Source organism: Gossypium arboreum, chromosome 11, assembly GCF_025698485.1.
Source record: "Gossypium arboreum isolate Shixiya-1 chromosome 11, ASM2569848v2, whole genome shotgun sequence".
Classification (NCBI taxonomy): Eukaryota; Viridiplantae; Streptophyta; class Magnoliopsida; order Malvales; family Malvaceae; genus Gossypium; species Gossypium arboreum.
Window position 1 is genome coordinate 135,438,213 of NC_069080.1, and position 27,048 is coordinate 135,465,260.

At 33.7% G+C, this 27,048-nt stretch overlaps 1 protein-coding gene and 1 long non-coding RNA gene across 2 annotated transcripts; both read left to right on the forward strand.

Moving 5' to 3' along the window:
• Positions 1 to 3,168: 3,168 nt before the first annotated feature.
• LOC128284088 (uncharacterized) lies at positions 3,169 to 17,489 on the forward strand. Its single transcript, XR_008274401.1, has 2 exons — positions 3,169 to 3,475; positions 17,078 to 17,489. It is a non-coding gene; the product is annotated as an uncharacterized LOC128284088 (long non-coding RNA).
• A 7,375-nt stretch (positions 17,490 to 24,864) lies between these two features.
• Positions 24,865 to 25,152, forward strand: LOC128283993 (protein AGENET DOMAIN (AGD)-CONTAINING P1-like). Its single transcript, XM_053021446.1, has one exon. The coding sequence runs from the start codon at positions 24,865 to 24,867 to the stop codon at positions 25,150 to 25,152; it is 288 nt and encodes a 95-aa protein (XP_052877406.1).
• Positions 25,153 to 27,048: the final 1,896 nt, after the last annotated feature.

Here is a 27,048-nt window from a genome sequence, read left to right on the forward strand (position 1 = left end):
CAACCAATTTTCAATATTCAAATCAACATGTTTCTATACTAATTCACAACATACCAATCTCAAACATGCATTACTAGCCACTCTAATGATTTAATTACAAACCAAAATATTAATTTATCATTTGGCTGCAAAAGCTTATACATGCCATTATAACAAAGTAGGTTTATCATTTTTACCAAAATGAAAGGATTGATAGTGTGATGATAGCTCCGACTCAATTCCAACCTTCACAAGCCTTGAGCACTATAAAGCAAGGAAAATAAACCTAGTAAGTATTAATGCTTAGTAAGTTCATATAACCAAAATATACTTACCATTCATGTTCAACAATTAATTCATACAATAAGCAATATGTCCATTAACTAAACCATTTAGCAAATAAAGCCTATACACAATCATTCAACAAAATTGATTAGTTCCAAAAATATTAGCATGCATAGATGAGCTCATCATACTATTTCTTTATATATCACTATGTATATCGTTACTGCTGAATTATTGAATTTTCGATGGACTTTTTCTTTTCCAATTGTACACTCAAGGTGTACGTTCCTTTTCAAGTGGTATACACAAAGTATACCTAACCTTTCCAAGTGTACACACAAAGTGTACATAACATTTTCAAATTGTACCATTTGGGTACATAAGTCCTTTTCAAGTATCACCCTTTCGAGTTACATTCCTTTCCATAATGAGATCAAAAGATTATCCTTTCGAAACAATCTTTATTGCAACATATGCAGGATCTCATAAATACGGTAATCACCTGTCCAATCGGAAATCAATATTCAAACAAATTCGTGTACCATTTCATCATTTTTATAAATCACAAATCAACATTTTGTTTATTACATGTACATACCAAATACAAGACATGATACACACAATTCAACAATTAATTTAACACATTTATATGTTTAATTTAGTTATACAAACTTACCTTGACAATTGATCGTATCTACTAATCCGAGACTTTTTCTTTCCCTCGATCTTTTCCTTTGTTCGACACTTCTGGATCTATATAAATAAATTAAATCATCAATTCTATGATTTTACATTCAAACAAGCCCATTTCACATTTTAGGAAAAAGTACACTTTTGCCCCTAAACTTTTAATTAATTCCAATTTCGTCCCTAGGCTCGAAAATTAAAATTCATGCAATTTATTCCTTATTCCAAGATTATTCAAAATTTCAATATAATTTTTACAGCATATGTATTTCATAAATTTCAGAATTTTTTCCAAGAATTTCACCACTTTGCGATTTAGTCCCTACACACGCTTTCATTAAAAATCACCTTGTACAAGTGATTTCTCTATCAATAACCTTTCATTTCCTACCATAAACTTTCAATTTACAGCATATTCATCCATGGGTAATTTTTTAAACTTTTATTTTCTTTCAATTTGATCCCCTAAATAAATAAATTAAGCTTTCCCGATCTCAACAATATGAAAATCATTCAAAACGAGACATAGAACTTACCAGTTCAAGCTTGAAAAGTTTCCTTTCTCTCTCCTAGGGTTTTCATGTATTTTATGAAGAAGAAGATGATATAAAATGAGTTTTAATTCTATTTAATCATTTATCATATATTATTTAATTCAATTTCCAATTTAGTCCTTAACCTTTTTCAAGTTTTCCATGGGTGAGTCATTAATAATATCTACATGTTTTTCATCAATTGTCTAATTGCCATATAAGGACCTCATATGTTGAATTCTCTAGCTATTTAATCCTTATAGCTACTAGTATACAACTTTAACATTTTATTCAATTCAGTCCTTTTTGCAATTAGACACATAACTGATAAAATTTTTCTATAAAAATTTTCATGCAATATTCCTATCCTAATACCTATCATTTTATGAAATTTAATGAATTTCATTTTTCGGACTCAGATTTGTGGTTCCGAAACTATTATTCCGATTTCACTAAAATTGGGCTATTACAACTCTCCCCCCTTAAAGATTTTCGTCCTTGAAAATCTTACTAGTAGAGAGATTCGAGTACAGCCTTTTCATGATATCTTCAGGTTCTCAAGTAGCTTCTTCAATTCCATGTTTCTGCCAAAGAACTTTTACCAATGCTATCTTTTTATTTCTCAACTCTTTTGTTTCTCGTGCTAAGATCTTAATTGGTTCTTCATTATATGTCATGTCGGGTTGAATTTCCACTTCTGTTGGAGAGATAACATGTGATGGACCCGATCGATACCGTCTTAACATTGACACATAAAAAACATTGTGAATTCTTTCAAGTTCTGGCGCGATAAGCTACCAGTCCAACTTTTTCAAGAACCTCATATGGTTCAATAAACTGAGGACTTAATTTTCCTTTACGACCAAACCGAAGAACTTTCTTCTAGGGTGACACTTTTAAGAATACCTTATCACCAATTTTAGGCTTTGAAGGATGTAGTTGGCTCTAACGTCTCTTTGCATTTCCAAACATCTAAAGTTTTCTTGATTACATAAAACCCTGTTTGCTTATTGAAAATCTGTTTATCAAAAAAAATAAAATAAAATTCCGACTTATATAAACTTAGTTTTGGGAAAGAGATACGAAAAATCTTTTAAGGAAAATAACTTCTTATGAAAAAGCAACCTTTCAACAATAACTTGAATTGCATTAATTTAGTATAAATTTTCATTTTAGGATTTTACAGAAATTTTCTGTGTCGATTAATTGAGAAGAAGATGAAAATCTAATAAATTTAATTAATTTTAACTATATTTAAATAATTTTTAGTATTTTTTATAAATCCTTAAATATTTATTTTATTTTACTTATTAATGAAGTGATTTAATTGGATTTATTGATGTTGTATGGTTCTATACACTAACGATGCATTAAATAGTATCCCATTAAGAATATGCTTATTAGATTTTTCTTTTACTTAGGGTGGTATGTTTCTTCTTCAACAAAGAAAAGAACTTTTCCAAATTCATTGTTTTTTCTTTTGGTATGAATGTAATCGTATGTTGCATTCATCAAATATCATATCATTATATTGCATGTCGATTGTTTTTATGGCTGCTGAAACATGATGTATTTTCTAATAAATCCCTTAGCCTTTTTAATTAAAAAAATATATAAAAAAATTAGAAGGTTATATATATATATATATATATATGAAAGAAGGTAATATAGTATTGTTGAAATTATACGGGGTGTCATTGATTTGAACCAAATTAATCCAATAACCCATTTACAATTACAAGCCATATTGGGTTTGCAAGCCTGCTACTTGAGACGAAAAGAGAGTCCTTTTAATCAAAACCCCAATCTTGAATGTACAAAACTCGTAAGTCGTAACCCATTCAAAGGGTTTTGGGTTTTTAAGCTTATTTATTCCTCGTATTGGTTGCCTTGCCTGCACCTAGTTATCGCCATCTCTGCTTCTCTCCAGGCTCCACTCAACCTCCATCAAGGCTTCTATTTTTTTCAAAGGAAATCCAAATCCATTCCAGGTCAGCTAAACCTTCGATTTCTTCTATGTTTCTTGGTTTTCGATTCGAATGATTTGGGATTCATTTATATGTAATTATGTTTCCATTTTTTTTTTGTGTTTTCGATTTTGGGTCTCTGCAAGATTTGTTCTTTTTGGGATTTTGAGTTCTTTTTATTGTTGTGTTTAGTTAATCATTGAATTTATGTTGTTTAGAGATGGTGAATTTAATAGAAGTAATATAGCTGATGTAATTAGATTTAGAGCTGCTGCAAATATCTAATCATGGAGTCGGATACCGCATGCTTTATGTTGGCGCAACCCTCAATGATCAAGCTAGTCAAATTTTGAGTTGAACAAAATGCTTGGAGAAGCCATATTCTTTCAATGCCAAATCTAATCTTATTCAGTGAAAATTCAAAAAAGAGCTCCTTAATATGATATTTTCATTAGCTCCAATAATTCACTAAATATTAAAAAAATTGTAGTATGTTACAGAAGGGACTGAGGTAGTGGCAAGGGATGTTGATGATACACCTGGAGAGGGGAGTAACAACCCAAGAACGGTTAGCCAGACTACCCATGAATTACGCAGGAGCATGAGAGAGGAAGGCATCTAAGGCCTTAACAGATTTTTTCCGTTTCTGATAGACTTAGCATATAAATAAGACTGGTCTGTAAAGGAAAATCCATGAAAATCCTTGGAAAATTTTCTATTCTTAATCTACTATCTTCTTCTCTGTTTCTATTTTATTTTCTCTACCTGCATCCACAACATTTGGTGCTTTCATTGACCTTACCAATATGGTAAATAACATAGAAGCCATCAAATCCCTTCAGGATACAACCGGCCGCCATGACCAAATCCTCACCTCGCTCCAAGCCCATGCTTCAAACCAAGAACAGTGGAATACTAACACTCAATCCACTCTCCAAGAAATGACTCGTCAGTTACAAGCTATTTCACACCAGTTGGATATTTCAGCAACGACATCTACCGGCGGCGAACTCACGACCGATAGTGTGATCACTCGAGGAAAGGCAAAGGTACGCTACGATTCTGATGATATTTTTCCGTTTGCCCCGAGACCGGTGCAAGTTGAGTTACCAGTATTTAACGGGACCTACCCAGAAGAATGGCTGGCATCTGCAAATGATTTCTTTGAATTTTATGGAATCGAAGATCATCATCGAGTCACTATGGCTTCCTTTCGAATGGAAGGAATTGCAAAAAAATGGTTTCGTTGGATGCAACGCCAACGACAGTTAACCGGCTGGAATCACTTGGTTGGAGCTATCAGACGGCGTTTTGCGGTGCTAGAACTGGAATCACCTAAAGGACAAATTTCAAAATTGGTTCAAACCACAACGGTGGAAGACTATCAAACCCGTTTCGAGGACTTGGCCCTACAAACATCCAATTTGTCTGATGAATTTCTCACTCAGTGCTTTGTCTCCGGATTACGCCCCGATATAAAAAATGAGGTGTTGCGTCACCGTTCCACTTCCATGAATGAGATTTTGTCCCTAGCCCGTTTTCATGAGGCCCGTCTTGGTGAAGCAAAAAAATCGGTGGCCCATTTTTTTGGACCCAAGTTACCTCAACTATTACCATCTCCTATTGCTAATACATTTGGGCCACGTACACAACCAGGCAGACCACCCCCTTTAGAATCCCATTCTCACTCTCCTCCTGCTTTACAACCTCATCGTATCTTATTCAACACAACGGTCTTATTCAGGGGTTTGGTTGGCTGTAAAGCCTATTCAATGGAATAGCTATTACAGCCTTATTCCTCAAAATCATTGAATAGCAATTCAACGCCATCACTAATGAATGGCTATTCAACGCTTCCAGTAATACAAAAAATTATTTTTCTTTCCTTTTCTACCCATCTCACATCTCTTCAAATTCCCTACTCCTATCTGAGAGTTTTTCAACAAATCTATCGTGCGGTATGAAATTTCTCTGTTTTATTTAAACTTTTTCTTCTTACTTTCTATTTACCCTCACCATTCTCTCAATATACTTGTATAGAACGTTTGGAGTGAGCAAGAAGAGGGGTTTGAAAGACCAGCAGCAGTAGCCATGGTGAAGAAGATTAGCATAACAAATAAAGCCTTGATTCCAGGTTTAATCAAACTCTCAAGAATGTCCAAGGGTACCTCTTTTTAATTGTTCCAATTTCCCATTACTTTTCTTCCTCTATTTTCTTTCTAGTTTCTCAATGTTGATTTTTGATTGTTCTTTTTCATTGGATTTAGAGAAATACCTTTTGATCTTTCGAATTTCAGTTTTGATTCTGAATTCCTGTGGAAGAATTTTTCCTCTTTTGGGAGAAATTTTGATTTTGCAAAAATTTTCAATTAGGTTTATTGGGTTTAATTTGTTGCGGTTTGCACTTAGATTGAAAGAGCCTTTTGGGAATTAAAGCGAGATCTCACAAGTTCTACTTAATGGCATGACCTAGTTTTTTTTCTTTTGGAAGATGATCCTTTCATCTTTGTGCTTAGATCATAGTATTTATCTATTTTTCCCTAAAAAGTCTGATATTTTGGATTATGTTGTAATTTGATCATGGCATTGTTGTTGAGGAATCATAGGCATCACAGGGGTTCAAAAAGGGCTGCTCATTGTCTTTTAGCATAGAGGGAGAGGCCATGGATTTGGCATATTAAATAGTTCACTACAGCAAAACTGACTTTTAGCGGCGTTTTTTTAGGCCTTTAGTGGCGCTTTTAAGTGCCGCTAAAACTATTTGCGGCGTTTTTACAAGCGCCGCAAAAAACGTCGCTATTGCTAACGCCGCTAAAGTTTGCGGTGTTTATTTGAAAAAACGCCGCTAAAAATCATGATTTTTAACGGCATTTTTCCCACAAACGCCGCTAAATGTCATAAATTCAAAAAAAATTATAAAATATTATAAAGGTCATGAAAAATATAAAAATAATATCCATGATATAAATATAAAAATTTTCTATTAAAATTCATTATCAAATTAAATTTTCTATTAAAATTTTAACTTTAAAACTAAATACAAAAGTAATTGTACAAAATCTTAAAACTACAAGCCCGCATCCAAACAATCAAATGAAGTTGCAAATTGAACATTCAATTCAATCCACCAACAGTCCCTGATAATATATCTGTAAACAAATAGTGATATAGTTACATTCAAGAGAACCAATAATATCCCTGATCATTTCGTCTCCAAATATTTTCTAAAAAATTTGAGCACTATTGAGCAAAACTGTAAGATAACCAATAACATAAATCATGGATCCATGAATCAGTCATAAATACAAGCATGTTTTAATAAAGAAAAAGAGCATTTAAGCGAAAAAAGTGTACTAACTTATCCCCTTGACTATTTTAAATATCATGTGAAGACCATCCATATTTTCCAAGTTTTCACAAATTCTGAATAGCTCCACTAGCTTCTGGAAGAAATCTTGTTGCATTGAGATCAAACTCAATTTAGCATGTCTGAACATTTAGAATTAACACAATAGAAAGTCAAGACAGATACTAAACCATAAGTTTGAAACAAAAACAAAGAAAACCAGGAAACCAAATAATAGAAAGCATAGGGAAGAAATTAAAAATAACCAAGAAATAAAGCTCATAGTTACATGTAGAAGAAATATGCAACATGTTTGATATTTCTCCCATATGACATGGAAGATCACCGAGAACACAAAAGCTCGAGAGTTGAGAAGCGGAGAAACCAAATTATTACCTTGATAGCACAACCACAATCGATAACTTAATGTGGTGAATACCAACATTATCAATGGTTAAGTGATGGCGATTAACCACCGAATACTAAACTGCACAAGATCTACATACGTAAGATATTAACACGCATAAGCAAGGTTTTCAAAGAAGCATACATCATTCAATATTAGTTCATCGGTAGCATCGATCAAGCAATGCCACTCTCGATCCACAATCTGCGAAAAATGAAAAAATATTTAAACAGTATACCGAAGCAGACTAATTTGAAGAAGCTTTCCAAAAATATAAGCAGATCATACAGAAAATATAGAAACTACTAAAAGAAAACATAAATAGACAACCTACTCCAGATTACAAGTAATTATAACATAAGTGAAATAATTATAATCAAGACCAACATAAAATAAATAACAACTTCAAATAATAAATAAGGAAGAAAATCATTGAGTGAAAACTTTCAATATGTTTGAAAAGGAAAGAACTCCAGAATCACACCAAGCAACAAAATAAACTTAAATGAATGTAATCCAGAAAATGACTTGTTCATTAGAACCTTGAGGATTATTGCGAGAGTAGAAAGCTCCACAGCTGGCAACTCCCTCAACTCACTATTTATTGAGTGAAATGTTTCACCTACGGTAATAATATATGAGACAATTATTATTCATCAGGGTATTTCAAAATTGCTCAATGACAAGTTCGATACTGTGCCTAATATAAATACATTGCATACTCTAAGAAAACAATCATTCATGCATCATCGCGAAGATATGACCACTAAACAAAAGAAGCCCGGTCTAATAAAGGTCCGCTTACATCTAAGGCGAAGACAAATACATTATTTGATTAACAAAACTAATTCTCTTTACAAATTTTCCAGTTTCTAGAACTTAAGTCTTTGTTTGGACAAGATTGACTAAGGGAGTTAACCATTTACAGAGATCTAATGTTTAATCAACTTCAGTGGAGAGTTAACTTCAAGGGTTTCCAAAAAAACAAACTTACTGTTGAGAGAACTGAAATGTATATTTCGTTGCACATTACAGATCTGGTCCCTGTGATAGAGAAAAATGATTAGTATAGGGGTGATGAAAGGGAAATAAAGGTTGATGTCATAAACTTCCAGCACAGTGAACTGTAAGAAAAATGATATAAAATTTGAGATCAAAAGCATTCAATGCGGATGAAACAACTTATAAACATTACTTACCATATGTAAAAGCATCTTGTGTTCTCTTAAAAACTAAGGGCTAATTCTGTAGAATACTTGGAGTCTCTCCATGATATGATTGTATCTAATGATAAACACACATATTATGAAATCAAACTGATATTTTAACAAACAACAAAACTTGCTATTAATGAAAGCAGAAGAATACCTTCATGTTTTCTATAAATGTCATCAGGGCAGATACGGTGCACAAGCAATGTCTCGTTGTCCTCTTGATCAAAAACATACAAAGCCAGCTCTTCTGATCTCTGAAAAATAATATAGGCATTCATTTAAGAAGAGAAGGCATTTTCATCTAAATAATTTATTTTCGAAACCAAATCCAGCATATCCAGATTCAAAACAGAAAAATCTGAACCAGATAAGAGAATTGAACAGACCTCCAAATAATCAACAGAGACATGCCCAGTTCCTTGATCATCCCATTTACTATCCTCATTCAAACGATAGACCTTAACTCTCTGAATTTATACATAAATAATTTGACCAAAAGAAAAGGAGAGAAGAGTTAAATAACATTCAAAGACTCATACAAAATTCAAGAAACAAACATCAGAGACTGAAAATGGTGCTGGTCTGGTGTATCAGAGGATATCATTAAAACACTGCACAGTCCCACAACATGAAGTTAGACCTTAAGCTGCTATCTGAGCCATTCTACTCATAAGAATATATGATTTTCTTATGATTTTACTCAAAAATGTAGAAAATATTTAAATAGCATTCCCAAACTCATTGGTAAAAGTCTACCACACTAAACAATGATATCATTGCATAGTCCCAGTAACATAAAGTTAGACCTTAAATGTTATTTAAACCATCCCACTAACAATTAGTCCCAGTAACATAAAGTTAGACCTTAAATGTTATTTAAACCATCCCACTGACAATGAGGAAAACTTTTTATCGTTTTCCCGTCTGCCACAACAACCCCCAAAATGATAATTCAATCATCTAGGAGTATGAACTATGGCACAAAAATAACGAATACTAAAATCGATACGAAAATTAGCATATCCATACTGGAAAAAAATTTCCCTAAAAAGCGAAGCATATAACGATGTAATCGATATTGCAAAACAGGATAAAATCCCAATTAACTAGAAACCTAACCAAAATAAGCATGATGACAGGTGCAATGAATTAATACTCATTTCGAATAGTTGGTACAGTTGCATACATCCTTTGACATAAACTACAGTAGTCATAATCCAAAAGAATCATAACTTATTCCAAGTTTCTTGAGCGTAGAATTGATTAAAGGCTACAACACAGCCCAGAATGCATTTCAGACCCATATTAAGCACCCGAATCGGAGGGGGATTCCATGGGAAAGCACAAAAACATAAACTTCAAACCGATTTCTCTAACAGCTCAAGAAAAAAAGACAATCTGGCACCCCACTTGAAGCTAATTCACTTCTCCAAACACTTCAAACCAAAACCTAATGACTAATACTATGGAATTGATAAAAAGAGTCACACCTTTACCTATAAAGCAAAAAATAATTCAAAACTAATTGAAAGATTAGAACTTCACTTTGTAAATTCACATATCATTTCTCAATAAAAAAGAAGAAGCTATAATTAACACCCTAACTCATCCTAGTAGTGAAGTAGCAAAAAGTAAAACAAAATTCTAGGGCCCAAACGAGGACAGAGAGATATGAACTGACCTGCAGTGAATTGGAGTTGCCTTGGGATTTCTCTTGAGCGCCCATCGAAGCTTCTCGGTCTCCGGTTCTGAAAACTTTTCGAATCCCAAATAATCCCGTGGAATCGTCAAGATTGAAAATCGTCAAGATTGAAAATTCGAAGTTAAAATTGAGAGATTAGAGGGACGACGTCGAATTAGGCCTTTTGGGAAACTGAGAAGAGAAAGAAAAGAGCGGGCACTTGAAATAATAGGTGGGAGAGAATACGAATTTCTTTTGGGAAGGGGATCAATAGAAAACCCTAACCGCCATTAACGTAAGCTGAAGAAACCTTAATTTTTCCTCTCTTTACTCTCTTTTTCTCTCTTTTCTTTCTTTCTTTTTATTTTCTGCGCTAAGAGCTTGTCGTTCCCCGGCCTTCGATGAGTGAAAGGGAAAAGAAAAGGAAAAAGAAAATAATAAATAATTAACAATTGAAAATTGAAAATTTGTTGTTTTTAAACATATAAACAATTGAAAATAATTGGGCTTATTTTTGTGTTTAATTACGTATTTGCTTTCTGGTAATTTAAAATTATTTTCTCTTACCTATATTTTTTAACCCGGCAAGTCCAATGTTTCAAATATTACTCACAAAAAGCCAGTTACGGATTTAACGGTTGTCATTTGTGTCAAAATTAAAATTTTAAAATTCAAAAAGTATAGGGACCAAGAGTGATCTAATTGGATAACATGAACTCAAACTACAACTTTACGCACAATACCAAGACTAATAGCAGAATTTAACCTAACATATATAATTGCTATCATTTGAGTGATCATGACTAAAATTTTAAATTTTGAAAAGTACAAAAGATAAAATTGATCTATTTGAAAATACAGGACTAAAACTAATCAAATTAAAATATAAGGACTAAATTTTAAGTTTAAATTTCACTTAAATAAATTAAGTGTAGAGGAATTAATTTGAATTGAATTATTTTAATATATCAAAATATTTTAGATTAAATCTTAAACCATTTAATATATATATAAAGTTTATCTATTATCTCTTAAATAATTTAAAATATAATCATATGTTTAATATATTCAAATTAATATTATCTCTTTCACAATTATATAAGAAATCATTTAATATATAAATTAAAAATACTAATTAATTTAAACCCTAAACCTCTTAACCCCTATCCCATAAACACTAACCCTAAACCTTTAACCCTTAACCCCAAACCCTTACACCTTAAATCGCAACCTTAACCTTTAAACCCTAAATCATAATCTCTAAACCCATAATTCATCATAAACCTTCAAATACTAGTTAACTCCTAAACCTTAAACCCTAAACCATATATCTTAAACCATAGTTAACTCATAAACCATAAACCCTAAACCATATATCTTAAACCATAAACCTTAAACTATAATGATAATTAATTCAATATTTTAAATTCAATACTATCCCTTTTACGATTATATAAGAAAATGTTTAATATATTGTATAACCATAAATTTTAATAATTATTATTTTAGGGGTTATAGATTAGTGTTTATGATTTTTTTGGGGTTTAGGGGTTATATGACTTTTAGCGGCGTTTTACCAAAAGCGCCGCTAATGCTCTTATTTTTAGCGGCGTTTTACCAAAAGCGCCGTTAATGCTCTGGTTTTTAGCGGCATTTTACCAAAAGCGCCGCTAGTGCTCTTATTTTTTGCGGTGTTTTACCAGAAGCGCCGCTAATGCTCTTGTTTTTAGCGGCGTTTTACCAGAAGCGCCGCTAATGCTCTGGTTTTTAGCGGCGTTTTACCAAAAGCGCCGCTAATGCTCTGTTTTTAGCAGTGTTTTTTACTAAAATGCCACTATTGCTCTGTTTTTAGTGGCGTTTTACCCAAAACGCCGCATTGCTCTGTGTTTTATAATTTTTACGGCATTTTTTGATAAAACGCCGCTAAAAACGCCGCTAAGGCCCTATTTTCTTGTAGTGGTTGTTTCTTCATATTAAGAAGTTAGAGAGGTAGGAGATGGTTAAAGTGGTAAAGGCAAGGAGAAATTTTATGCTCGTAAGGAAGAATTCGGTAAGTATATCTTGAAATTTACACACACTTACTCATTTAGTTAATTGTCAAGTCGAATTAAACTAGTTGGTGACTTCAATTAAGTTGTCTGAATTTTATTATTAAACTGTCAATTAGCTGCTGTTGATTTTTGGTTAGGAGCAAATAAATCATGTTGGAAATTTGAAGAAATGGTTGTAAATAAAAAAAAATGACTGTTGTTGGTTATGGTGTGAGTTTAAGTTATTTCTTGAATGATTTATTGTACTCTAATGCTGGTATGTGTGATGAAAATTGAAGGAAAAGTCTTGATAATTGTTAGTTGTTGAGTGAACTGTCGAGGAATGCAAACTCCATGCATGCTGTCAGAATATGACTTTTTGTAATGAAATTAAGGTAACCTGCTGCTGGAATTGATTAGATATTAATGTCCTAAGCTGAAATTAGAAGATGTCATAGTTATAATTAAGATTTCCTACTGCTTGGTCTTGATTAAAATGTAAGTATTTATGCTGTAAGTATTTATGTTGTCTTAAACCATTATCTAAAGTGGATTAATTGTCGTAATTTAAACGGTCTGAATAATGAAATTGTGGTATCTTCAAATGACAAATTAGGAGGGGTTATAGCTGTGATTTATAGTGCTTTGGTGCCGTGGTTAAAATGTATAACTCTGGGATTGATGTTGATGATGTGTCGTTAATGAGTAAACTGCGTTTTATTTGCCGAATGACTTGTTATTTTAGAAGTACAAATTGAGTGTTGCTAATGGTGAGTTTTCTTTAAACTCGTTTTGTTATTTTCATGCTTAATATATATATATATATTAAATTAGAATTGATGTTTCGGTTTTGATTTAATGGCTGAAAATGTTCTTTAAATTTTCAAGGCTACTTACTATCTAGCATTAGCTAGATTCGTTTATTGTAAGTTTAAATGCTGCTCGGAAATAGTGTAAAAATTACTGCTATCCAATTTTGTGCCCCTATTTTGCTGTCCAAAATTTGAACAAATTAATGGTTCTATTTTCATGTTGATTGAGGGCTGTAAGGACAGTCCCATTTGTTGCATTATGCTATTCAGTTTTGGGACCAAATAATTGAGTATTACTGGATTAAAAATCATGGATTGTGTAACACCCCGTACCCGAGTCCGTTACCGGAATCGAACACAAGGTGCACACAGACTTAACTATTTTCACAGTCCATTTAGAAATTTCCAGACAAGCTGGTTACTGCATCACTGTCGCTTTAAAAATCATATCTTGAGTTTCAAAGCTCGAAAATTAGTTTCGTAATTTTTCCCTGAAACTAGACTCATGTGTCCATCTACATATTTTTTTCTAGAATTTTTGGTCGAGCCAATTAGTACAGTTTATTAGTTAAAGTCTCCCCTGTTGCAGGGACTGAATACACTGACCTTCGTGCGTTACGAATTGGATATCTCCCTGTACAGGGCTTCAATACTGATGTCGTTTGTTTCTATAGAAACTAGACTCAGAGAGGAATCTATACATATATGGCATGACTCCTAATTATCTCTGGTTAATTTACAATGAATTTCCAAAGTCGGAATAGGGGATCCAGAAACCGTTCTGGCCCTGTTTCACGAGAACTTTAATATCTCTTAACATATAACTCATATGACCGTTTCGTTTCTTCCATATGAAAGTAGATTCATCCAAGTTCATTTACATAATTTATTCACTATTTAATACCATTCCTACTATTTTAGTGATTTTTCACATCCACATCACTGCTGCTGTCAGTATCTGCCTTTAAGGTAGGCTTTACCTATTTCATGATTTCATGATTCAATTGGCCCTTTTTGCATACATAGCACAAAGAGTGATCATGATTAACCATTCCAATGGCTAACTGTTTCAAAACAATATCATACCTCATAATGATCAACATACAAACGATTATAGTACTATGCTAAAAACGTATATGAGCCATTTTCGCATGGCTATCCAAGTTTACACAAACCAAAAGGTACATGACCTACAACAAAAGGGTAGTCCTATACATGCAATTTCAAAGTTCAACCAAAATTGTACCAAAATGGGGGCTTTGAAAGTGTGGATGACTTCGACTTCAATGATCCCGAATCCGATAGCTAACGAGCAAAATCTATAAAACAGAGAAACAGAGAAAACGGAGTAAGCAATTTATGCTTAGTAAGTTTGAGCAAGAGATTCCAGCACAACAAAAGCATAGCATTCATAAAGCTAACGGATAATTTCATATGCACAAATTCTCAATATCATACTCATTTCACATTCCAACCCCTATGTTCATACATAAGGGATCATCTTAGCCAAATACCAGAAACTCATTACTCGACTGAGCGAATATTATTCGAAGGGAATCAACTGATTCAAGCACATACGAACATACCTCATTGCTGGAATTTTCAAGCGTATTAACTGAAATTTTACAGCAAGATTGCGTATTCTCGAATCACGTACCTTCAAAATTTAACCGGATATAACGACTCACTCAAATGCCTTCGGGACGAAGCCCGGTTATAGTGACTCGCACGAATGCCTTCGGGACTTAACCCGGGTTTAGTAACTTGCACAAATGCCTTCGGGCTTAGCCCGGATTTATTATCTCGCACGAATGCCTTCGGATCCTAGTCCGGATATAGTCACTTAGCACAAAGCCTTCGAGACTTAGCCCGGACATCATTCGAATAACCGAGCACAATTATCAATAAATCATGACACATTCGTATTTCATTTTCACTAGCAAAACTCAAACACAAGGCACTTTTCACACTTGCAATTTCGGCTCAATAGCCACACACAAAGAGCATGATTTTGATTTGCTTTAACCATGATCTAATCAATTTAGAATTTAAGCTCTATTACTCAAGAACTTACCTTGGATGTTGTCGAGCGATTTCGACGGCTACTCGACTACTTTTTCCTTCCCTTTATCGGATTTAGCTCCCCTTTGCTCTTGAGCTTAATTTGACAAATAAATTGATTTAATCATTTGAGCATCGAAAGAGGAATTCAAGGTACTTAGCCAATATATATACTCATTAGGCATCAAAGTAGCATATGTACGAAATCATGAATCGAACTCAACACATTAGTTAATATTCCTCTTAGCCGAATTTTCTAAGCCAAGAATAGGCATCAATATGCTTGCCTCTAACCGAATGCATGCACACCAATTTCCCCTCATGTGGCCGAATATGCATGTCCATGTTGAGGCCAATTATACACTTATTACCACACAAAAACAGCATACATTTTACTAACTAATGCATTCCATATTGTAACTCAATACACATCTATCATTTCCTTCATAACCGAAACATCATCGTAAGTAAGTATATACCTTGAGATAGTATATATATCATACCAATACATCATGTGCAAACATATATACATATATATATGCTAGAGCCGAATCTCAAGTTGATTGTAACTAAACATGAACATAATTTCAAAACACAAATCTTACTTTCCATGCAATGAGCATAAATCACACTTATGGATGTACCATGGCCGAATACATCACGACACCATAATTTTGGTCATGATTACACAAAGAACTTAGTATCTCATTCAAAAATGCTTAAAGAAAATCTAAGAGTCCTCAATCCACCATCACATGTATCATCATCAAGCTTCATATTTAACATGTAATGGCATTAACTCAAAATCCACCTTGGCCAAATACCATCCCCATGATATAACAAAGATTTGAACCATGGGCTAATAAGAACATCAAGTTAGCAACCAAAAACATGCATGAATCTCATGGCACAACATCAAACATACCTTAATCTTGATGCAAGTATAGCCAAACCCCTTCCTAATCCTCTTCCAAACTAAGCATGAAGCAAAACTCCTTCCTTATCCTTAGTATTTTCGGCCAAAAAGAGAGTGAAAATGGATGAACAAAATTTTTTGTTTTCTTTCCTACCTACACGGCAATGGGGAGGGAGAGAAGCCTTCACACACACATTTTTTTTATTTTTTATTCCATACTCCTTATTTTATTTATTTCAACATAACCCACTTACCAAACATGTTTCATGACATGATTTTTGCCCATAATTCCTTGTCATGGCCGGCCACTAGCTATTGGGGGGGGGAAATTTGACATGCAAGTCCATTGTTTTGCATGCATGCTTTAATTAGTCATCACACATTTCCCCATCATACTTTCAAAGTTTACTACTAGGTCCTTTCTAGTGAAATTCACATTTATAACTCTAAATCAAAGCATAAAAAATGTCACACATGAGTTAACACACATTATAGGCAATAAAATAAATATTAAATTATTTTTATGCCTCGGTTTTGTGGTCCCGAAACCACATTCCGACTAGGGTCGTTTTAAGGCTGTCACAGATTGTTGCTGTGATGAACTAATAAATTTTAATACTATTGAGTGTGTTCTTGCGGGATACAAATGCCCTGCATGTTGCTGTCTTGTGCTGTCCAAAATAGGACAAATTGAATGTGCTTGTGAGTGAGTTTTTCAAAGGAAACTTTGCAAATTCTCATGTTTAAATTCTGAAGTTTGCATGCAGGTAAGCTATGGTTGTAAAGGTTTATAAATCGAGTTTAGTAGCTAAAATATTATGTTATTCTTACTAAGTTTGGTTGTTAGTAGTGAAGTGAAAATTTGACAATTAAATGCTTAAATGACTGCTGGAAACTACAGCTTGAAAGCTCATTATTCCAGCATATAAATACTTATTTGAATGTGTTGTAATATGTAGAGCAATTGGTTTGCTGCATGTATGAAATAAAAGAAAAACAATAGTTGTTAAATATTAGTTTTTGTTGCTGATCGAAAAGGTTAAATTCGTTGTTAAAGGGGATGTAAATTGGTGTTAATTAAGCTGTCGGATAGGGCTAATAAAACAGTTTGAATGTGATGCTATTAAGCTGATTTAATGTAAAGTGAACTTTTTTTTCAGAAACAAGCACATTATGATTGATCTTGGCATCGATAATAACAAGATTAACTGGGCTCTCAAGGACAAACAGGAGTTCAAAGACATCATTGGGACTGTATACCGTGAGGCATGGAAAGGCCGTGGTTTGAAAGATTACTCGAAAAAGTACTACTATTAAGTATTCTTCCAACATGTAGTTGATCAGAATGTAAATTGTATGTAGATATGTGTGTCATTTGCAATGTTTGGTTGCGTGAATGTGGAGGATAATCCAATTTGAGATGAAACTTTGAAATATATATTTTATGTGCTCTTTTGATGCTTGTTTACAGTATAGCACCTTACCTTGGAGTGACTTTCCTTACAGTTGTTTGAAAAGGAACAAGTTTTTTAATTTAACTATATAAAAATATAAATGATATGTTTATAAAGATGATAATATGTTGATTCAGCCATGGATGTAGACGAATCTTCCAATTAACTCAATTGAAGATTATATAAACTTGATTTTTATTATATAAAAGATAAAAGAAATTTAGTAAAGGAAGAAAAAGAGTGCAAGGAAAAAATAAATGGATAATGGAACATTTAGCACATTAAATATGTGTTTAAAGAAATTTAGTAAAGGAAGAAAAAGAGTGCAAGGAAAAAATAAATGGATAATGGAACATTTAGCACATTAAATATGTGTTTAAAAATAATAAAGTAGTTATATATTATTTTTATAATATTATATATTATGATTTTATTAATTCATAATTTAATAATAATATTAAGAATGTTATTAAATTATATATTATTTTATTAAATTGTATTTAATAATACTTGTGTTAAAATATGATTAAATTATTTATTATTTATTTTTATTTTATTAAATTATATTTAATAATAATTTTATTAAAATTTAAAATAATAATCATTTATCTAAAAAAATTCTATTAAGGGTATTTTAGTCATTTAAGTCTTTTTCCTTATGCTATTACAACATCTATTCCATTCAACCAAACACAAGAATACTATTACAACTCTATTCCATTCCATTCAACCAAACAACTGAATTATTCATTACAGGTCTATTCTATTACAGCTCTATTCCATTACAACTCTATTACATTACAGCTCTATTCCATTCCTCCCAACCAAACGTGCCCTCAACAGCTGAGGCTCAAGCACGCCGTGAATAAGGACTCTGCTACTATTGCGACGCAAAATTTGTTCTTGGCCACAAGTGTAAAGATCCACAACTCTTTCTTCTCGACGATGACGCTGAAGAAGAATTCCAAATCTCGACAACGGTTCCAAATGAAACTGACAATTCTAATGAAGTGGTCCGAGAACAGTCTTTGGTTTCTTTTAATGCCCTCGTTGGGTGCTTCACCCCCAATACACTTCGAGTTACCAGCGAAATTCAGGGGAAGGCAGTGCGAATCTTGATTGATGGTGGTAGTACCCACAATTTTGTTCAATCACGAGTGGCCAAATATTTAGGATTACCCATAACATCTGCACCTAATTTTCGAGTGTTAGTGGGTAACGGGGACAAATTGAAGAATGAAGGATGCATCTGTAACCTTCAATTAACGGTGCAAGGAACACAGCTGGTAACTGATTTTTATGTGCTTCCCTTGGAAGGCACCGAAATGGTTTTAGGAGTAGCATGGATGGCCACTCTCGGGCTTGTAACAATGGACTTTGTGAAACTTCAATTTCAGTTTTGATTGGGAACTACGGATCATCATTGGCAAGGAGAATTGAGTCTCACTCCTTCCAAAGTTCACTTTCAGTCCTTCCGTCGAATGTTCGCAACTAATGCCTTAGCCGCTTGTTATTGCTTACATTTGGAAGCACCACCAGTGGAAGCACCGGTACTTGACTCTGCTGAGATGCAGGACTTACTGACTGAGTTTACAACTGTGTTTGTGCCTCCGCAAGGACTCCCACCCCCGCGCGACACTGACCATGCTATACATCTGTAGCCCATGAGTACACCAGTCAACGTTCGGCCTTATCAGTATCCTTATTTTCAAAAGGTAGAAGTGGAACGCCAGGTTCAACAAATGTTAGACAATAATCTGATTCGCAAGAGCACCAGTCTATTTTCCTCTCCGGTGCTCCTTGTCAAAAAGAAAGACGGCACATGGCGATTTTGTGTCGATTACAAGGCCTTGAATGCAGTTACAATCAAAAATAAATTTTTGATTCCCACGGCGGATGAGTTGTTTGATGAATTAGGCACATTCTAATATTTCTCTAAGTTGGACTTATTGGCTGGCTACTATCAGATTCGGGTTAAAGCCGACGACGTTCACAAAACTGCATTTTGGACTCACGAAGGACATTACGAATTCCTTGTCATACCGTTCGGTTTAGCCAACGCACCCTCCACATTTCAGGCAACAATGAATGATCTTTTTCAGCCTTTTCTTCGCAAATTTGCTCTCATTTTTCTGGATGATATTCTTATTTACAGTAAGCATTGGCACGAACATTTAGATCATGTTCGGTTGGTTTTGCAGACGTTGCGAGACAACAAGTTTGTCGCTAAACGTAGTAAATGCACTTTTGGCCAGCAGCCCGTTGAATACTTGGGTCATATTGTCTCTCCGGAATGTCTCGCCGTGGATCCCACCAAGGTTGACGCCATTCGCAAGTGGCCAGTTCCCACTAACCTCAAGGACGTTCGAGGATTTTTGGGCATTGCGGGTTATTACCGCAGATTTATCAAGGGCTTTGCTTCCTTGGCGTCACCAATTTCTGAATTGCTGTGCAACAGACAAACTTTTGAATGGACTCCAGTAGCTCAGCAAGCGATAGATCAACTCAAACATTGTCTTTGTTCTCCCCCAATTCTTAGTCTTCCACAGTTTGATAAAGAATTTCAAATTGAAACGGATGCTTCTGGATCGGGAATAGGGGCTGTCTTGACACAAGATGGTAAGCCTCTCGCCTATTTCAGCCAAAAACTTAGCCCAAGAATGCAGAGTACGTCGACATACAGTAGAGAAATGTTTGCTATCACTCAAGCTGTTGGTAAATGGCGTCAATATCCGGTGGGTCGTCAATTTATTATACTCACGGATCAGCGCTCCTTACAGGAATTAAATCAGCAAACTATTCAAACTCTGGAGCAACAACACTGGCTATCGAAGTTAATGGGATACGACTTTGAAATTCGTTATCAACCCGGCAAGCTTAATAATGTGGCAGATGCTCTTTCTCGTGCAAATGACATTTCTCTCATGGCCTTTTCTCGCCCAATATTTAGAGTATTAGACGATATTCGCACAGCCACCGCCTACGATCCTGCTTTGGTAACTATTCGAACAGCTATCCGCGAGGGACATTCAGATTATACTGATTACACGGACCATGATGGATTGTTGTTATTTTGGGGTAAAATTCTTGTGCCCAATGAAGCTGCCCTTCGATCCTTGCTCCTGTGTGAGTTTCATAGTTCTGTGGTTGGGGGACATTCAGGAATCACTCGGACTTTTCAACGTTTGGCTGCCAACTTCTACTGGTTGGGTATGCGTAAGGTAGTTTGACGATTTGTTACCGAATGCCAAACTTTCAACGCATGAAAAGCGACAGCTTGGTACCAGCTAGGCTTTTGCAGCCTCTTCCCATTCCCAAACAGGTATTCGAAGACATTTCTTTAGACTTTATTGTAGGACTGCCAAATTCAAAGGGGAAAGAAGCTATTGTGGTTGTGGTTGATCGCCTGACCAAATACGGTCATTTCTTTGCTCTTCCTCAACACTATGACAGCAAATATATGACGCAAATTTTAGTTCAGGGGGTTGTGAAATTGCATGGTATTCCACGTACGATAGTCAGTGATCGTGATCGAATTTTTCTTAGTGATATGTGGACTGAAATGGCCAAGCTTCAGGGAACAGAATTATGTTTAAGCTCTGCTTACCACCCCCAAACAGATGGTCAAACTGAAGCGCTGAACCGTTGCCTAGAAATGTATCTCCGTTGTATGGCTGTTGACAATCCGACTAGATGGGACTCATATTTGGCTTGGGCAGAGTATTGGTACAACACTGCTTATCACACATCCGCGGGAATGACTCCATTTCGTGCACTCTATGGACGAGATCCCCCCACGCTTCTATCGTATTTGGAAGGTAGCGCTTCGAATACTCAAGTTGATCAAGCCTTGAAGGATAGAGATGAGTTACACCGTGTGTTGAAGCACAATTTGGTTCAAGCACAAAGCCGCATGAAGAATCAAGCTGATAAACATCGTCGCGAGTTAGAATTCGAAGAAGGTGCATGGGTCTATGTGCTGCTCCAACCTTATCGGCAACTGTCTTTACGCCTAAGGAAACACGACAAACTTGGCCCAAGATTCTTTGGCCCCTACCGCATTTTAAAACGCATTGGGTCTGTGGCATACAAATTGGATTTACCGAATTCGACTCGTATACATCCTGTTTTTCACGTGTCTCAACTCAGGTCCTGCAAGGGTCAACCGATGCAACAAATCACTCCACTGCCATTGTTGCTCAAGGATGTCTTACCAGTCTCTGAATCTATCAACCTTGAGGACAAGGTCATTCTTCCAGGAGGGGGCCTGTTACAGAAGGGACTGAGGCAGTGGCAAGGGATGTTGATGATACACCTGGAGAGGGGAGTAAGAACCCAAGAACGGTTAGCCAGACTACCCATGAATTACGCAGGAGCATGAGAGAGAGGAAGGCACCTAAGGCCTTAACAGATTTTGTCCGTTTCTGATAGACTTAGCATATAAATAAGACTGGTCTGTAAAGAAAAATCCATGAAAATCCTTGGAAAATTTTCTATTCTCAATCTACTATCTTCTTCTCTGTTTCTAGTTTATTTTCTCTACCTGCATCCACAACATAGTAGTTTATATAATTGAGTTTAACAAAACATTATGAAATTGTAAGACTTTGTCTAATTGGACAATGTCATGTGTAATTGAATAATATTTTGCATTATTTTAATAAGGCAAAATATTACATAATTTGGATTAATTTGTGTAATTGAGTATTGTTTTGCATGATTGAGTAATTTCTGTAATTATAGTAGTGAGTTGTGTGATTAAAGTTGATGAAATGCTTATTTAGAAAGCTAGATCTTCTTATTAAAGTTGAATTTTTTCAAATGCTATAAAAGGGAAACCAAATATTGTTTTTTAATTTTTATGATTGTAAGTTTCCATATAACATATACAAGAAATTATCTATACATATGTGAGTATTAATTGTCATTCAATATAGACAAAAGCTGAATTTGTAAGAAGAAAGCTTTACATAGTACTCCTTACTGTTATTTTTTTTCTTTGCGGGGGTATAATCAAATTTAGGTTCCTGTATAAATGTTAAATGCCACCTGAAAGGCTATGTCGGCTTCAATTTATCACACTCGGCGGCGAATATGAAAATAAGTTATGTATTCATACTTGGAGTTAGAAGTAGGATCACCTTTGAGAGTCCTCTGCAATCATGCTAGATATTTTCTCCTTTATTCTTATTCTTAATGGCTGTGTTTTTCTTTTCAGTTCACTCTTAGAAATGGCAATATGGTTTGTGTTTAGATAGTTAAACAATTTGTCCATCCGACTTTTCTCACTGTTTCTCTCTCTCCCCCATCTTTACTTTTCTCACTTTACAGCCCAGTTTTAGAGTTTTCTTCTATCTGTTTTTGCTCGATTCCGCATTTCGTCTCTTGACTTGGTCGGATTGTGAATCTCCTCTTTGTAAGCTCTTCATCGATCTAAATTTCCTTGATTTTGGCCTTGTTTAGCTTTTGTATGGTCTGATTGAAGTTCCTCTGTTTGTTTTTTTGGTACTTTTAGCTTAATGATTGTAGTGCATGCACTGTTGATGGAAATTGGATGTTGATTTGTTTATTTTTTCCGCGAAATGCTTACATTTGAAGTGTTTGTTTAGCTGAAAGTGATAATTTTGTACCCATCATCTTAGTAAAGAAGGATGAGGAAGTTAAAGTTTCATGAGAAAAAACTGTTAAAGTTTCAATAGTTATTTCTCATGTGAAAAATAAATATCAAACATGAAAATCCATTTTCAAAAATAGATTTTCATTTAACAAACATATTTTCAATTAAAAGTAAATTTTATTTTCTAAAATGAAAATAAAATATTTTATCAAACCAAACAAAACTTTAATTTTTTTATAAAATAAAAATTTAAGTATTTTTATTTTAATATTTTATGATTTAATTTAATTTTTAATTATTAAAATCAAATCATGTAAAATGGGTAGAAAAATTCAAATTTGTGTGGTAATATTCAATTAAAAATCAATTTTAATTACAACATTTAATAAAATAATAAAAGAACCGATATGTCCTTTTATGGCTTCAATCCAAAATCTTTCTAATCCTTATGATAAGAAACTTGTTAATTGAAAACATTCATCAATAAAATAAAGAGGAATTAAAAGAACCTTAGCATAACCAAAATCAGAAACATCGATCTGGTTCTATCTCATTGCAACATGCCCACCGTGGCTCAGGTGTAGCTTAAATAAACAAATCTATGTTCGAACCAATATTCCCATCTTAGCCATATAGTCAGTGCACCTATTATGATTCCATTGTATGTGTGAAAACCTTAGCTGCCATCCTCTATTACAGAGAGATTGAATCTTAGCAATATCAGTGCCATCAGTATGTCCCTCGTCACTTTCAATTTTGATTGAGTAATCATTTTTCAAAGTTACAATTTTTGCTTTAGCATGGTTTCACGTTTACAACTACAAAATGGTAGTAATACCCTTCTTATTTTCCAATCAAATCGATGACCAAAAGGAACCTTATACATCTGGAGTGTGTCTTGTATTTTCGGCAAAATAGACGGTGACATCACGACGAGAAGGTTCTGATGTTGCGACGACGTGACACATCCTGACGAGCAGCCTCCCAATATCATGACGATGCAAGAAAGTAGCCCTGAATTTTATCAACTCATTCCCGGTTCTTTTCTCTCAGTTGAACTCTGATTATTCTAGGGATATTTTAGAAGACTTTAGTAATCCTAGAATAATCACTTCAGAACAATTCATCATCTTAAGTTTGAGAGAGTTTTGAGAGTTTTTAAGGGAATTTTGGGTTTTAACTAGAGGACTTTGTTTTCAAGGTTTAAAGTTTTCTTTTTTGATTATCTCCATCTTATACTATTAGATTTTTTTCTAATTCGGTAAATTAAGTATTCTTTTTTCGTGATTTTTTGTCTTCTTCATTTAAAGAATCTGTTACACCCTATACTCAACTCGACTACTAAGTCGAACATAGGAATGCCACATTTGAGTCTATTTATGTTGAGTCCAAATTGATATTTAAAGGCAGAAAAAAGCAGCGTCCGAAGTAGTATTTCCAGAAGTACCAATTGCTTCATGCACCATTACTGAAAAGTACAAAGAAATAAAGAACAATAGAAATGTTTACATAATTCGATTTCCTTACATCTACGGAACCTTTGCCAGAAAGAATATTTATTATCTTAGCATCTTTTACAACAAGTGTTTCTAAGCTTTACAACTCACCAGTTTTGGCTTCTCACTTTTATACTAAGATCTAAACATTTACCCCTTTTAAGTTTTCTCTTGAAATCTTAGGATTCTAACCAAGTTATACACTTTATTATTACACTTCAATGCACTAACAAATACGTTACTTGCTGAACAAAATAAAGATGCAGAACCTATTTAAGTCTCTACAATATGTAGCAAAAATGGTTCGTCCAATCAATAATTCACGGTTCATCCGAATCCAGGTTCAAAGCAGACAATAATTCTCTGGTGTTTAAATCACAATGGTGGTGTTTTTCGAAGGAGATGAAGTCAAAGTATGCAGCAAGGTAGAAGGGTTCTTACTCTTAGGTTCTTACTACGAAGCAAAGATCTTACCCCCATACAAGAACATAGTTGAAGAAGAAGACCAGACTTCACCTCTGGTTGAGATAGTTTCAACCGACGAGGTCCGACCAATGCCACCTCCGGCAACAATCACAAGAGCTACTCAGGTTTTCCATTATTTGGACAGGGTGGATGCTTTTGACAACGATGGTTGGTGGGTAGGGATATTGTTTTTATTATTGTAGAAAAAACTCTTGAATAATCATAAACCTAGAGTCAAGGATAAATAAACAGATTAAAAGATACATAAAAACACACAACAAAAATGTTATTTCATTTAAAATTGAGAATACATCATCCCATTTTTATTTTCATATAATTAAAATCAACAAGCACAATGGCACAAATTATTATTTTTGCAAAGAGCATCCCTACAAAACTGTTGTGTTGTACAGAATTTAAAGCAGCTGCCATCAGGAGCCCCATCGTCTTTGCCATGCTCACATGGACCCCGATGATAATCCGTGCAACATCCATCACCAACTACACCCATATTCTCTGTAATTTCAAATGCAATAAAATTAAAAATGCACTAAAACAAGTAATTAATTAAATATTTTTATACATAAGATAACATTACATACCTATAGATAGGACGAGGATAACAATAAGAATAAACGATAAAACTTTCATTTTTGCCATTTCTTTTTTCTTTTCAAGATGATCAAATTTTCTTTGATTGAAAAAACCCATCTCGAATATGTAATTTATAGTGTTTAATTGTAATACGTTTCCTTAAATAAAAATGCAAATCATAGCCATAACTACATGTAAATAAATTTCTTAAACGGAAATTTGGCATTTACTTTCCAACTTTTATGATCCTCTCGCATGGAAAATATATATTAATTGATATTTTTGTTAATTTCTATATTTAAGGATGATTTTTCAATTTTATATTCTAAAAAGTTACTATTAAATATGTTTAAATAAATAAAAATTATAGTATTTAAATATTATATAATTGCATTTATTAAATTGATTTAAATCTTTAAATTAAAAATTTTAATTAATTAATAATTACACATATCAAATTTTTATACCGAGACATGCTTAATTTTTGACTTTTGTGATTTTTTATTTAATGAGTTATGAAAACATTTTTTTATTTTGGATAATTGAACCATATGATATTATTATATTAGATGACATGCCATCTAATTACATGTACTCAAGGGTCGGGTTTATCCGTATTTAGGTTTGAATTGGTATGTTCTAATTTATTTTGGTTAAATTGTATAAATTTATTTACATTCGTTAGTCATTTGCTGATTTATGATTATTGATTGTAAATTTTTGTATCGTTGTAACGTGTAATTTCAAAAATATAAATGTGGAGTCTATTTTATATTTTTAGAGGAACAGGCAATTTTTAGAGGAACAGGCGGTGACGTTACGATGAGGAGGATCACGATTAACTTAAAATAGTTTGTACTAGATTATGATAATACATCCAAGATGTAAGTGAAAAAAAAAATATTTATTAAAAGTTCATTTGTGTTCATCTCAGAAACGTTTTTGCTACATAAGGTGAAGAAAGAAATTCGACTGGTATTTTGACTGTGAATCGTTTTTTGGTATTGGCTTATGGTGGCTTTCTCCTTTGCATTTTTGGTTTTATTTTTTCCTATGTGTGGTTTCATTGTTTGCTCGTTTGATCTGCTGTTGTTTCTGTCTTTCCAATTTACTTGTCGTGACTTTTGTTTTTCTCCGCCTTGAGCCGTGTGCTTCAATAAATATCAATTTTCTCCGCCTTGAGCCGTGTGCTTCAATAAATATCAATCTTTTATACTAAAAAAAATCAAATTTAACTTTGATAAAAATGGTAAATTTGAAGGTTTAAAAATTATTATGAGTTAAGTCTCCTCATATGTAAGTGTTTTTTTTTAATTCTACACAAAAATAAGAAAACAAAAAAAAATTCACATAATAATATAATTTTGTGCAAATTGAATATTAGCATAGTTGGTATCGTTCATGTTGCAACAACTAGAAGGACGTAAGTTCAAACACGTTGATGTGTGCTTTATCTTCTGATTTGTAAAAAGTATAAAATTTAGTTAGAGATTTTTAGTATTGTT

Coding starts and splice junctions, on each gene's coding strand:
- LOC128283993 (XM_053021446.1), top strand. CDS start 24,865: ATGGTGGTGTTTTTCGAAGGAGATGAAGTCAAAGTATGCAGCAAGGTA.